The sequence below is a fragment of the Electrona antarctica genome (genome assembly GCF_951216825.1).
Source record: "Electrona antarctica genome assembly, chromosome: 3".
Taxonomy (NCBI): Eukaryota; Metazoa; Chordata; class Actinopteri; order Myctophiformes; family Myctophidae; genus Electrona; species Electrona antarctica.
The window spans coordinates 710,376-724,572 of record NC_136808.1 but is presented as its reverse complement, the minus strand read 5'-3'; the positions used below and the strand labels follow the sequence as shown (position 1 = coordinate 724,572).

General features: G+C 43.6%; 1 protein-coding gene across 1 annotated transcript in view; it reads right to left on the bottom strand.

Annotated features, from left to right (window-relative positions):
* Window positions 1–2,157: 2,157 nt before the first annotated feature.
* The window catches only part of gpatch1 (G patch domain containing 1), a 28,614-nt gene continuing 16,574 nt past the window's right edge, over window positions 2,158–14,197 (bottom strand). Inside the window, exons 14-20 of the mRNA XM_079496664.1 lie at window positions 9,925–10,031; window positions 9,317–9,507; window positions 8,724–9,009; window positions 6,901–7,044; window positions 4,607–4,731; window positions 3,578–3,714; window positions 2,158–2,663 (exon numbers count right to left, since the gene is read on the bottom strand). Of these exons, the coding sequence (XP_079352790.1) occupies window positions 2,627–2,663; window positions 3,578–3,714; window positions 4,607–4,731; window positions 6,901–7,044; window positions 8,724–9,009; window positions 9,317–9,507; window positions 9,925–10,031 (1,027 nt within the window). The 3' untranslated portion in view covers window positions 2,158–2,626. The remainder of the gene's footprint in view (window positions 2,664–3,577; window positions 3,715–4,606; window positions 4,732–6,900; window positions 7,045–8,723; window positions 9,010–9,316; window positions 9,508–9,924; window positions 10,032–14,197) is intronic.

Below are 14,197 nucleotides of genomic sequence, written 5' to 3'. Positions count from 1 at the left end.
TTTTGAGTGGTGTAAACCACTCCTACAACTGGCTTTGTTAGTTTACGTGTCTGTTCGTACCAAAAAATGGTTTACGTGTCTGTTCGTACCAAAAAAATCACACCCGTGTGAACTGAGTGGTGTAAGGTTTTATATAGCATGATCAGCTGTGGTCTGACGTAATGTCTGACGTAATGAAATAAGGTAAGGTATTATGTAGCCTGATCAGCTCTGATCTGACGTAATGAAATCACACCCGGATGTGATTTCACAACTGGCTTTTTCTGTGCAGAGAAAATGACCATGGTTGCTACGGTCATCCAGTTCACCCGGGTGTGATTTAATTACGTCAGAAATTATTTTGAACATAGCAACCATGCTCATTTTTTTCTGCACACAAAAGCCAGTTGTAGGAGTGGTTTACACCACTCAAAAATGAGCATGGTTGCTATGGTCACCCAGTTCACACGGGTGTGATGACATTACATCAGACCACAGTTGATCAGTCTATATAAGACCTTACACCAGTCAGTTCACACGGGTGTGATTTTTATAATTCAGCTTACTGTGGAGACACATGCTGGAACTTTATACTTTGAAATGTTTATTAGTTTAGTTATTTAACTTAAACGTCCAATGCATTCTCATGGCAATAGCACAAACTTTGGCATGTTCAGACATAAGCCCCAACTGTTACTTTTCAGGAAACAGGGGGAGAGAGCGCCCCTCCCGATGGTCCTCCAGCACCTTGATGACATGGGACTTGAACCTGCCAACTGTCTGTAGCAGAGGCAACCGATCAAGTGCACCACACCATTGAGCCATGGAACCTGTGGGCACTCAGCAGACGTCTCCTGGTGCTTTTGAGTTTTTATTTTTTATTCAGGCCTTGAAAAGTTCAAAGTACTCCAGCATTGAGCTATACAGGGGACATACAATGGGACGTGAACAAGGAATGTCCGTACAGAGAGTCTGATCATTAGACCATTGCACCATCAGTCAGACACACTCAGACGAAGTCTCCTGGTAATTGTGTGTGTTAGCCTTCAGTTAGTAAAGTTGAAACACTCCAGCATTAAACTATAGGAGAACAGGGATTTGAACATGTAGAGCTGTATTAACTGAAGGCTATTGTAGCAGGGGCTCACAGCCTCAGCCTGATGACCTCAAAAGTCTCATATCACCCCTGAGCCAGTGGTTAAGATGTTGGCCTTCTGTGCTGGGAACCCGGGTTTGATTCCCGGGTGTCACACTAACATACAAAAAAGCATTTGATGAATGTGATTCTGTGTTCAAATCCCAATTCAAGACTTGATTCTTTCAACTTTACTAACATACAAAAGATCGCTTCAACAGTATGAAGAGGCAGTTGTTACTGAGTGATGGTGTAGTAGGGGCTGATGATCAGACACTGTCAGTACAGAGTTCATGTTCAAATCCAAGTCTCCCTAAAGATTAATGCTATAGTTACTCAGCTTTGTTGGCTTTATTTGGCTCACAGCCTCAGCCTGACGACCTCAAAACTCTAATATCTCCCCTGAGTCATAGGCAATCAATTGATTAATCGCCTTTGACTGTCTTAGTGGTTAAGATGTTGGCTTTCCACGTGGGAGACCAGGGTTCGATTCCCGGCTGTTACACTCACATACAAAAGACCTCAATAGCGCTAAGAAACATCTGATTCTGTGTTATTTTAACTTTACTAACTGAAGGCTAACAAACAAAAGATCACTTCAAAATTATTAGGAGACTGCAGCTGAGGGTGTCTGACTGATGGTGCAGTGGTCTAATGATCAGTCTTTCAGTACAGACTTTCCATGCTCAAGGCCCATTCCTCCTACAGCTCAATGCTGCAGTAATTTGAACTTTTCAAGGCTTGAATAAAAAAGAAAAACTCAAAAGCACCAGGAGCTGAGTGCCCAAAGGTGCTTTGGCTCAACGGTGTGGTGCGCTTGACTCTTCCAGTTCATCCCTCGTGTGTGTATAAGGACGTTTTTCTTTTAAGTTAAGGGACCCCCGAAATTATGTATTTGGCCACACGGATCCCCATTTCAAAATATTGTCTTCCAGGGACCCCCAAAAGGAAAGATTTGAGTTCAAAATGTTCGCTTTAAAATACATTCAAAGATTTGCACAGTTTCAGGATTTTTCAAAAAAAAGAGCAGGCGCGACACGATGTCTATCTGCCATTTTTTTTAATAGCCACTGTGTAAAATAATGCTTTTTAAGCTAATAATCGAAAATGACACAGATGCTTTCCCAGTCTTAATGGGTTCAAATGGTTTATTCATTAAAACATGTTCTGGGAGGGTTGTAATAATAACAAATAAAAAAAACTGCACATTACAGATTCCAGTTCTCTATCACACACACACACACACACACACACACACACACACACACACACACACTTGGGAGGGAGCTGCACACAGCCAGTCTTCTACGTTTGTCCAGTGAACACTAGCACTTGGTCACATTAGCATATTGACAGTAGTTGCTGCAGTCAGAGAGGCATATCTCACCAGCCTGCTGCTCAGCAGATTTAAACAAAGAGGACTTTTCAGGGACAAGAAAGACTCCTCAAGGTTGTAGCCTTCAGACACTCTCCTACGGTCAGTCCTCACAGAGGACATAGTAGTCTCCATGTTCACCACGGCTGCTGCTGAGAACTCATCGTCTTCAACCTGGAAGAGAATATGGCCAATACGGTTAGAAAGGCTGTCCAGTTGCAGTTGTATTGGGGTGCATGCGTTTGGTCCGACATACCATTGGTCCGAACGACAACCTACCTCAAACCCTCACCCTAACCCTCCACGGGGCAGCACACCTAAACCTAACCCTCTCCCGACCCTTAACGCACCTCGGACCAATGCTCCTTCGAAACCAATGATATGACGAACCAAAGTATGCCTCCCGTTGCATTGAGCATGGTATTGGTACAGTGTTGGATATAATATATCTTGTGACAATTTTATGATATGATCCTTGGTAAGAGAAATTTCGTAGACAAACTTATCAGACTCAGGTTGTCCCTTTGCTTTTTCCTCTCAACATTTAACACAATCACAGAGTAAAGCCTGATTTATACTTGGTTACACGATGGTGTTGAATGCTATAAATAGCAGATAAGCAAGCTCACAACGCATCACATGTGTGACGTGTTGTGAGCTTGTAGATCTGCTATTTACTGAGCACAACACCAGCACACAACTAAGTATAACTGAGTCTTACGCAGTGTTGTTTTCGTCGACTAAAACTAAGATGAAAAATGTTCGTCGACTACCTTTTTTTCACTGGCGAAAACTAAATGGAAACTAAGCTATGATGACTAAAACTAAGACTAAATATACTGACAATTTCGTCAACAAATAAAAACTAGACTAAAATAGCTGACCTACAAGTTCACAAGTTGTGAACTTGTAGATCGGCTATTTTCAGCAAGTGTAAAATCAGCCATTACGACGCCATCACGGCGTCGTATTATGACATTTAGTCGACTAAAACTAAACATTCCGGGTGACTAAAACGAAAACTATTCAAGAGACTATGACTAAAACTAAAATCTAAATTTGCTGCCAAAAACAACAGTGTCAGGTACCTTTTCAGTAGCTCCTGTGTTGTTGCGTCTGTAGTGGGTCCGCCCTGGCCGTCGGCTTCACTGTCCTCTGAGCTGCTGTCCGATGTGTCCTTCTTCTTCTGCTTAGCTTTGTGTTTGTGCTTCTTGTGTTTCTTCTTCTAGAACAGGAAAAAAAAGGATTTAACCCATTTAGATCCGAGGCCGATTCTAATTAAAAAAAAGAAAAAAAAAGGCTTCTAAATCCTGACAGTTTTTTGAAAAACGTATGTTTCTATGTCAGTGGTGCTCAACATGTTTCATGTCAAGGACCCCCAAAAACTATATGTAATTGGCTGCCGACCCCCATCTGAAAATATGTTGTTCCAGGGACTCTCCAGAAGCAAAGATTTGAGTTAAAAACGTTTACTCTGAAATAATATATATTCAAAGATTTGTGCCACATTTTCAGGATTTTTCAAGCTCGTAGCGTGGCACTCGGTGCGAGCATTTGCTATTATTTTGTGGAAAGACGGGAGACAATTCATTCTGAACAGAACCTTATTTTTATTGGCCAGTTGTGATAGTTTGTATGCCAATAAACAGTTCTAAGGTGACACACACACACACACACACACACACACACACACACACACACACACACACACACACACACACACACACACACACACACACACACACACACACACACACACACACACACACACACACACACACACACACACACACACACACACACACACACACACACACACACACAGTTTTTTTTCTCCAATTTCAGTTCTGTAGATTTTTGGGCAGATGCCATTATACAGTGTGACTTAAAATAAGTCAAGGGGGAGGCCGAACACGTATAGGAGGGAGTGACTGTACCAGAACGGAGACAATGTAGAAGAAGGTACATAATTCTGTGGGTATTCTGAAGACATTGACTGTCAATGTATCCTAGTATTGAAATGTCTTAATTAATCCCTGCTCTGATTAAGAGTGACTGAATCCCTACCGGATCTCTTCTTGTAAAAGCTCTTTGGATAGCAGTCAAATAAAAGTCACCTTCTTATCCTTCTTATCCTTGTGTTTGTGCTGTTTCTTGTTCTTGTGTTTCTCCTTGTTGCTCCTTCTGCTGTGTTTCACCTCCTCTTTGGTGAGAGGAGTCAGAGAGGACATTCCTTCTCCAGCTGAACACAGGAAAGTATATTAGTTTTGAACGCTGGCAAAACATAAATGAACACATTCTGCTTCTTAAAATACTGCTTGAGAGTGTACTGCTACTTGTAGCCTCTTGATGCAACAATTCAGTTAGCCCATGGTTTGGTTTGTAGTACCTCTTTTATATAACTAAATAAGTAAACACATTCCAATTGCAATTGTATTGAAACGAGAATCCTCTAATCACAAGTGCGTATTGAATCATGGATGGCGGACTGGCCGGACTGTATGGTTCACTATAAAACCGAGAACTGTTGCACCCCTAATGTCAACCCAATAAGGAACTGTTGCACCCCTAATGTCAACCCAATAAGGAACTGTTGCACCCCTAATGTCAACCCAATAAGGAACTGTTGCACCCCTAATGTCAACCCAATAAGGAACTGTTGCACCCCTAATGTCAACCCAATAAGGAACTGTTGCACCCCTAATGTCAACCCAATAAGGAACTGTTGCACCCCTAATGTCAACCCAATAAGGAACTGTTGCACCCCTAATGTCAACCCAATAAGGAACTGTTGCACCCCTAATGTCAACCCAATAAGGAACTGTTGCACCCCTAATGTCAACCCAATAAGGAACTGTTGCACCCCTAATGTCAACCCAATAAGGAACTGTTGCACCCCTAATGTCAACCCAATAAGGAACTGTTGCACCCCTAATGTCAACCCAATAAGGAACTGTTGCACCCCTAATGTCAACCCAATAAGGAACTGTTGCACCCCTAATGTCAACCCAATAAGGAACTGTTGCACCCCTAATGTCAACCCAATAAGGAACTGTTGCACCCCTAATGTCAACCCAATAAGGAACTGTTGCACCCCTAATGTCAACCCAATAAGGAACTGTTGCACCCCTAATGTCAACCCAATAAGGAACTGTTGCACCCCTAATGTCAACCCAATAAGGAACTGTTGCACCCCTAATGTCAACCCAATAAGGAACTGTTGCACCCCTAATGTCAACCCAATAAGGAACTGTTGCACCCCTAATGTCAACCCAATAAGGAACTGTTGCACCCCTAATGTCAACCCAATAAGGAACTGTTGCACCCCTAATGTCAACCCAATAAGGAACTGTTGCACCCCTAATGTCAACCCAATAAGGAACTGTTGCACCCCTAATGTCAACCCAATAAGGAACTGTTGCACCCCTAATGTCAACCCAATACGGAACTGTCTAGGCTTGGTTTAACCCCTTTTGGTGCATTATGTTATGCTTTAGCTATTGAAAAATAGCAGATCTACAAGCTCATAGAGCTTGTAGGTCTGCTATTTTAGAAAAATCGACTGACATAGAAACATAGCTTTTTCAGAAAACTGTCAGGATTTAGAAGATATTTGTAGAATCGATGGTAGGTCTAAATGGCTTAATCAACACTCACAGGGCAAGGCCGGGTGATGTTTTTTTTTTTTTTTTTTACAGACAAAAAATAAATACTACAGCAGTAGGATTCAAACTGGGGTCCTTGCAACACACAGAGCATGTGGTCAGAGCACCAACTATCTGTGCTGCCTGGGGACACTTTTAACCCATTTAGGCCTAACGTCAAAATTTAAGTCTTCTAAATCCTGACAATTTTCAGAAATACCTATGTTTCTATATCAGTGGTGCTCAATATTTCATGTCAAGGACCCCCAGAATGATCTGTATTTGGCCGCCGACCCCCATCTGAGAATATGTTGTTCCAGGGAAAAAAATAGCAGATCTACAAGCTCATAGCGTGCCACTCGGTGGCGCGCTACGAGCTTGTAGATCTGCTATTTTTCAATAACTAAAGTATAACATAATGCTTTAAAACACCAAAAGGGGTTCCCGCCCAGAATGGGTTAATTAACCTTGTGACTTAATGTGAACTACTGACTATCACCAAACCCTTAGTTGGGAGAATCCGTCCACTGTGGTCAATATCATCACTAGTACCACCAGCACACACACACACGTTAACAATTAATACTATTAATAATTAAACTACATACGGTATAGATACATATCTTATGAACTACAGAATGTAGTGGAAAGTGTCTCTTGGAAAAATCAATTGCATTGACTGAAGGCTTGGGCTGAACACAGTTTAGATGAATTATGGATGAAATGCTGGATTTCCTACGTTTAATTATGTTTGTGTTTCTACTCACCCGGGACGACAGAGGAGGGGGGCCGGACAGAGGAGGGGGGCGGGAGCTTGGGTCCAAACTCCTCCTCCTCCTCCTCATCCTCCTGTTTCATGTTCTGGGAGGATGAGGCAACGGCAGGGACAGTTTGGCCAGCAGGGGGCAGCACTGCCAAGAAAAGGAAGAGAGATCATGTTTAGAATAGAAGTGATTGAAAGCTATTATTTCTAATGGAGCAACTTTTCAACGCTGTGCGGTTATATTTTCTGTAGCCAGGCTTTTAGTTACGTTCGCATTCGGCTCAAAAGATCAGATCGGTGAACCAATATTATACAGCGCTTCCCCCGAGCGCAACCCGCCCCTCTACACCAGAAAGCACGCTGGCTGGGCCAGGCTACCCGCCCCTCTACACCAGAAAGCACGCTGGCTGGACCAGGCTACCCGCCCCTCTACACCAGAAAGCACGCTGGCTGGGCCAGGCTACCCGCCCCTCTACACCAGAAAGCACGCTGGCTGGGCCAGGCTACCCGCCCCTCTACACCAGAAAGCATGCTGGCTGGACCAGGCTACCCGCCCCTCTAGACCAGAAAGCACGCTGGCTGGACCAGGCTACCCGCCCCTCTACACCAGAAAGCATGCTGGCTGGACCAGGCTACCCGCCCCTCTAGACCAGAAAGCACGCTGGCTGGACCAGGCTACCCGCCCCTCTACACCAGAAAGCACGCTGGCTGGACCAGTCTACCCGCCCCTCTAGACCAGAAAGCACGCTGGCTGGACCAGGCTACCCGCCCCTCTACACCAGAAAGCACGCTGGCTGGGCCAGGCTACCTGCCCCTCTAGACCAGAAAGCACGCTGGCTGGACCAGGCTACCCGCCCCTCTAGACCAGAAAGCACGCTGGCTGGGCCAGGCTACCCGCCCCTCTAGACCAGAAAGCACGCTGGCTGGGCCAGGCTACCCGCCCCTCTAGACCAGAAAGCACGCTGGCTAGGCCAGGCTACCTGCCCCTCTAGACCAGAAAGCACGCTGGCTGGGCCAGGCTACCCGCCCCTCTAGACCAGAAAGCACGCTGGCTGGACCAGGCTATATTTTCTGTAACCCCGTTACTTTTGGCCAAAAAAATAAATAAAGAAAAAAGAAATCTAGATCTACAAGCCTCAAGTGTCACAACTTGTGAGCTTGTAGATCTGCCATTAAAAATATCATTTTGTAACATTTTCAGCCCAACAAAATAATAATTCACTGTCTGGCGTTTTTTTTGGTTGATAACTTTCTTGTTGTATGGAACTTGGAACGCTTTCACTGCATGAAGATGCAGTATTTATTTGGTGTATTACAGATGTACGTACTGTCCGTGTGTCCAGAAATGGATATTATTACTGAATTAAATAAAAATGTTGTAGGTTTGTAGTACCTGTAAGCTGTGCTAGCGGGGTCTCTATCTGTGGGGTGGAGGCAACAGGGACTGTGTTGTACCTGTAAGCTGTGCTAGCGGGGTCTCTATCTGTGGGGTGGAGGCAACAGGGACTGTGTTGTACCTGTAAGCTGTGCTAGCGGGGTCTCTGTCTGTGGGGTGGAGGCAACAGGGACTGTGTAGTACCTGTAAGCTGTGCTAGCGGGGTCTCTGTCTGTGGGGTGGAGGCAACAGGGACTGTGTTGTACCTGTAAGCTGTGATAGCGGGGTCTCTGTCTGTGGGGTGGAGGCAACAGGGACTGTGTTGTACCTGTAAGCTGTGATAGCGGGGTCTCTGTCTGTGGGGTGGAGGCAACAGGGACTGTGTTGTACCTGTAAGCTGTGCTAGCGGGGTCTCTGACTGTGGGGTGGAGGCAACAGGGACTGTGTAGTACCTGTAAGCTGTGCTAGCGGGGTCTCTGTCTGTGGGGTGGAGGCAACAGGGACCGCGTTGAACAGACTGGACACCTCACTAGCGCCACGCCCAGTGTCCTCGCCGTCCTCCTCCTCATCCTCAGAGGAAGAGGACTTGTCGTCCGAGGAGCTGTCGAAGATGGCTTTGAACAGGTCCATAGGAGGCCTCGTCTCCTCCTCCTCCTCCTCCTCCTCTTCACCACCAGCATCTTCCTCATCCACACTCTTCTTCTTCTTCTCCCCGTCCGGGTGCTCTGGGGACTTTGTCTGTGGTGGGAATTATAGTTTATTTCACTTGCTCCCCCGGAGGGCGGGAAACCCTTTTGGTGTTAGCATTATGTTATGCTTTAGCTATTGAAAAATAGCAGATCTACAAGCTCATAGCACGCCACTCGCGAGCTTGTAGGTCTGCTATTTTTGAAAAATCGAAGAACGACTGACATAGAAACATAGCTTTTTCAGAAAACTGTCAGGATGTAGAAGACATTTTTAGAATCTGATCTCAGGTCAAAATGGGTTAAAGCCTGACTATTGAAGCTTTTATGGTAGGCCTACGGCAGTTGGAAAGACTTACCTCAACTTTGATATCTGTTGTCGGGGCAGCAGCAGTCGTGCCGGGGGGGTTTGTGGACGTACTCTGGTCCGGTTGGGGTCCAGACGACGCTGTGTTCCGAGCCACACTGATGAACTCACTGAGAGGATCCTTTTGTTTTTCCTCCTTATCCCACCTGGACCTCCGACTCGTCTCTGCAGGCTTGGGAAGAGCTGAAGGAAGGAAGGACAGAAAGAAAGAAAGGAAAGACAAGATGGATGAAGATATGCATGATAGTTATGAGATAAGAGACAAAATAATAGTCAACTCTTATCTCTTGTCGTTCGCCTTAACATATTTGTCACCTTAACGTCTTTTAACTTGTATTTTTATGTTAAATTATATGATGCTGGCGTGTGCGTTCATATATTGTTTCCATTTTATTATCCTGTCTGTGTGTGAACTCCAGCAATTATAGCATTTGTCTACTATTTTTATTTCCTGAGTTGATGTTTGGCAACACATACTGTAATGTTCAATTGTCTTATTGCTTTCTGTATTTCTTTGTCTATTCTTGTTCATGAAAAATGAATACAATTTAAGTTGAATTTTTCTTTTATATGATGCTGTTAAATGGTACGTTGTATTACCGTGAGTGTGCGGGGAGGCGGTGGCTGTTGGACTTTCTGCGACGTTCAGGAAGTTGAAGACGGAGAACTTGTCTCTCTTCACCTTGGGCATGCCCACCAGACCTGACCTGAACAACCCATTCAAGTACACACTTAGTCATGTGGCACAATGTGGAAAAGTGCTCACTTATCCCATTTTGGACTGAGGTCGATTAAAAAAAGGCTTCTAAATCATTTTTCTGAAAAAAACATGTTTCTATGTCAGTGGTGCTCAACCTTTTTCATGTCAAGGACCCCCAGAATTATCTCTATTGGGCCACGGACCCCGATCTCATTTTAACGATTTTTCAAAAATAGCAGACCTACAAGCTCGTAGCGCGCCACTCGGTGGCGCGCTATGAGCTTGTAGATCTGCTATTTTTCAATAGCTAAATTATAACATAATGTTTAAAACACCAAAAGGCGTTCCCGCCCAAAATGGGTTAAGCACATGAGCAATAGAGGGTATGCGTGTGACATCATCGTACCTGGAAGTTATGCGGGAACGCCCACTGAGTGGCAAAAAACTACTTTCTGGCCTTGGCAGCCCATTCATCAAAACAGAAAAGTCCTGTCTGATTGCATTAAACAATGTTAAACTCACCAACATTGCAGCTGTATGAAAAGCTTGAATTATCCTCTTTCTATCTGCAAAGTTTTTGTTTCATAAAAATCCACCATAGAAACGTTATGAGCTACTTTCTGCCAAGAAATGCCTTTTGATTATTTGTCTAAGTGTCAGAGTTTGGAAGTGCTTGTTTTCAACAACACAACATTTTGCTGCATCCTGCATTATGTGACATTTAGAAACAGGTGGTACGCAGGACGGTTGAGTGATTTCCAACGAGCGCTTCCAAACTCCAACCCTCCATGCTGCTCAATGTTTTGCCACTCAGTCTAGATGAGGGGAATGCGTGTCCTGATGGGAAAATAATGCATGTGCATACTCTCTATTGAGCACTAGCGCCTTGATTCTGGGGGGGGGGGGGACATTCTGCAAAACAGTCGTTCCACATGCATTGCAACACGCTGGGAGCTTGTTGCAGATTGGCTGTTTTTGGCAAAGATATTTAGTGTAGAGAGAAAACAGGTGAGGGTCTATCTAGTCAGCCTTTGGGAATCCGGTCAAGGGTTGAAGTGGTTCAATAGTAGTGTTAAACCATTTAGACCTGAGGACGATTCTACAAATGTCTTCTAAATCATGACAGTTTTCTGGAAAAAAATCAGTGGTTCTCAAATAATTCATGTCAAGGACGCCAAAAATGTAATTGGCCGCTGACCCCCAACTGAAAACATGTTATTCCAGGGACCCCACCAGAAGCAAAGATTTGAGTTAAAAACGTTCGCTGTGAAAGAATATATATATAAAGATTTTCACAATTTTTCAAAAAATAGCAGATCTACAAGCTCGTAGCGCGGCACTCATAATGCTATAAACACCAAAAGGGGTTCACCGTCCAGAATGGGTTAAGTAAGTTACAGGATAATAATGTTTGTCAATTACAGCTATTAGTACTTATTACACGGCTTGATTCTGATTGGTCAATCAGTGTGTGTGTTATTTCTTGATAACAGACCGCTGCCTAATCAAATGTAACGAAACACACAATGCCATTTACAACTAAATGTTACTCTCGAGAATAATTTTGAAAACATTTGAAGCGAGAAATAGACGATGCAGTACCCGAAAAAATGGATTCCATTTGATCGACACTCACTTTATGTATTAAAGATGGAGTGCCACAATTTTTCCAGTTTTTCATGTGTCTATGAGGTGACAGTACTTCATTAGACACCCTGGAGTCGTTTTTATGTGCAATGGTGTATTAACTTTGTATTTAGGGTTTCTTCCTGGAGGCTGAACCCTTGACAGTCAAACGGGCCAATGAAATAAACAGTAATATTGTGACTTGTAGATCTGCTATTTTTGAGCAGATCTACAAGCTCAGGTCTGCTATTTTTGAAAAATCGTGAAAATGTGGTGCAAATCTTTGAATATATATTTTATTTTCCATATACATGCTCCCCCTAGGCCAAATCATCCACAAACATAATATCTCATTCCACTGCTACGCAGATGATACACAACTCTACCTCCCCCTGAAACCAAACAACCACTCACAACTGGACAACCTAAGGAACTGCCTCACAGATATCAAACACTGGATGTCACAAAACTTTCTGCAGTTAAACGATACCAAATCGGAAATCATAATATTTGGTCCACCTGACTCCACCGCACAGATCCAGACGGACCTAGGCAACCTCTCCCACCTGGTCAAACCCCATGCAAAAAACCTGGGTGTGCTTTTCGACTCAGAATTTAAACTAGACAAACAAGTAAACGCAGTTGTTAAATCAAGCTTCTTCCACCTCCGCTCCATAGCCAAAATAAAACCATTTCTCTCCACTCCCAACTTAGAAACCGTCATTCATGCCCTCATAACATCCCGTTTAGATTACTGTAATTCCCTGTTCACCGGTATCAGTCAGTCAGCCCTAAACCGCCTCCAACTAGTTCAGAATTCAGCAGCTAGGCTCTTAACTGGCACCAAGAAGAGAGACCACATCACCCCCGTCCTGGCTTCCCTCCACTGGTTACCAGTGAAATTCAGAATTCATTTCAAGTCCCTTTTATTTGTTTATAAAGCTCTGAATGGCCTAGCCCCTGCCTACATCACAGACCTTGTAAAATACCCCCCCACCACTAGGCACCTCAGATCCACAGACCTTGAACTTTTAGATGTCCCAACAACCAAGCTGAGGCTCAGAGGTGACCGTGCCTTCTCAGTTGCAGCCCCTAGGCTGTGGAACACCATCCCCTACTCCATCAGAACCTCCCCCTCCATTGACGTTTTTAAATCCAGACTTAAAACCCTGTTTTACTCCCAAGCATTTGATTGTCCGTGACCTTGTTTATGTTTGTTTTTTTAATAGTATATTGTTTGATTATTTTTTGTTTACTTATAATGCTTTCATTGTCTGTAATTTTCTTCTGCTGTCTGTCTATCTGTGGTGTTGATAAAATGTCTGTACAGCACTTTGGTACAATGGAAATTGTTTTTAAATGTGCTTTATAAATAAAGGTGATTTGATGATTTGATTTGATATTCTTTCAGAGCGAACGTTTTGAACTCAAATCTTTGCTTCTGGTGGGAGGGTCCCTGGAACAACATATTTTCAGATGGGGGTCGGCGGCCAATTACAGATAATTCTGGGGGTCCTTGACATGAAATATTGAGCACCACTGATACAGAAACATAAGGTTTGTCAGAAAACTGTCAGGATTTTGAAGACATTTTTTAAATTTCGACGTCAGGCCTAAATGGGTTAAGACTGTGTGTAATAAACAGGATAATGTATCATGTATGACTAGGTGGCAACGGATTCCTGTGAAAATCAACCGAAATAATTCCCAGTAGGTTATACTTATCAAGCCCATCTTATCCGTCTATACTGCACATGCTGGGAGCCTACTGAGAAACGACAAGCCTCCTCGTACCCTTAACCTAAACATAACCGCAAGCACGGAGCAGCGCGGTCCCACACCTTAACCCATTCAGGCCTGACGTCGAAATTTAAAAAAAAAAAAGTTTTCTAAATCATGACAATTTTCGGAAAGATTTGAGGCACATTTTAACGATTTTTCAAAAATAGCAGACCTACAAGTTCATAGCGCGCCACTCGGTGGCGCGCTATGAGCTTGTAGATCTGCTATTTTTCAATAGCTAAATTATAACATAATGTTTAAAACACAAAGGGGTTCCCACCCAAAATGGGTTAATGGTTAATGTGGTTAAACGCTAACGTGACATGGATGTGTTCCAGGTCTCAATGGATTAATCGTCGTTTTATCAATGCCAATGGCAGCCAGTAGGCTCCCACTAGACTACATGCAGTAGGTCTATAGAGCGTCGCAGTCCCGCCCCACTCGAGAGACCCGGAAAATAATTCCCCGTTCATTTTCCTCATAGACATTTCATAAAGTATTTATTTAAAGACGTTTACGCCGCGGACAAAGCCAACTCTTGTCGTGACAAATCATGACAATAAACACAATGTTTTGGGGCCGAACAAATAATTAGAAAGAAGAAGAAAACGGCAGTTTACAACACTTTTTGTTGTTTTTCTTCTTTGTAATTATTTGTTTGGTCCAAAATATTGTGTTTGTTGTCATGATTTGTCACGACTCGAGTTGGCTTCGTACGACGCTTAAAAAGGTCTTTAAATAAATACTTTTTGAAATGTCTATGGG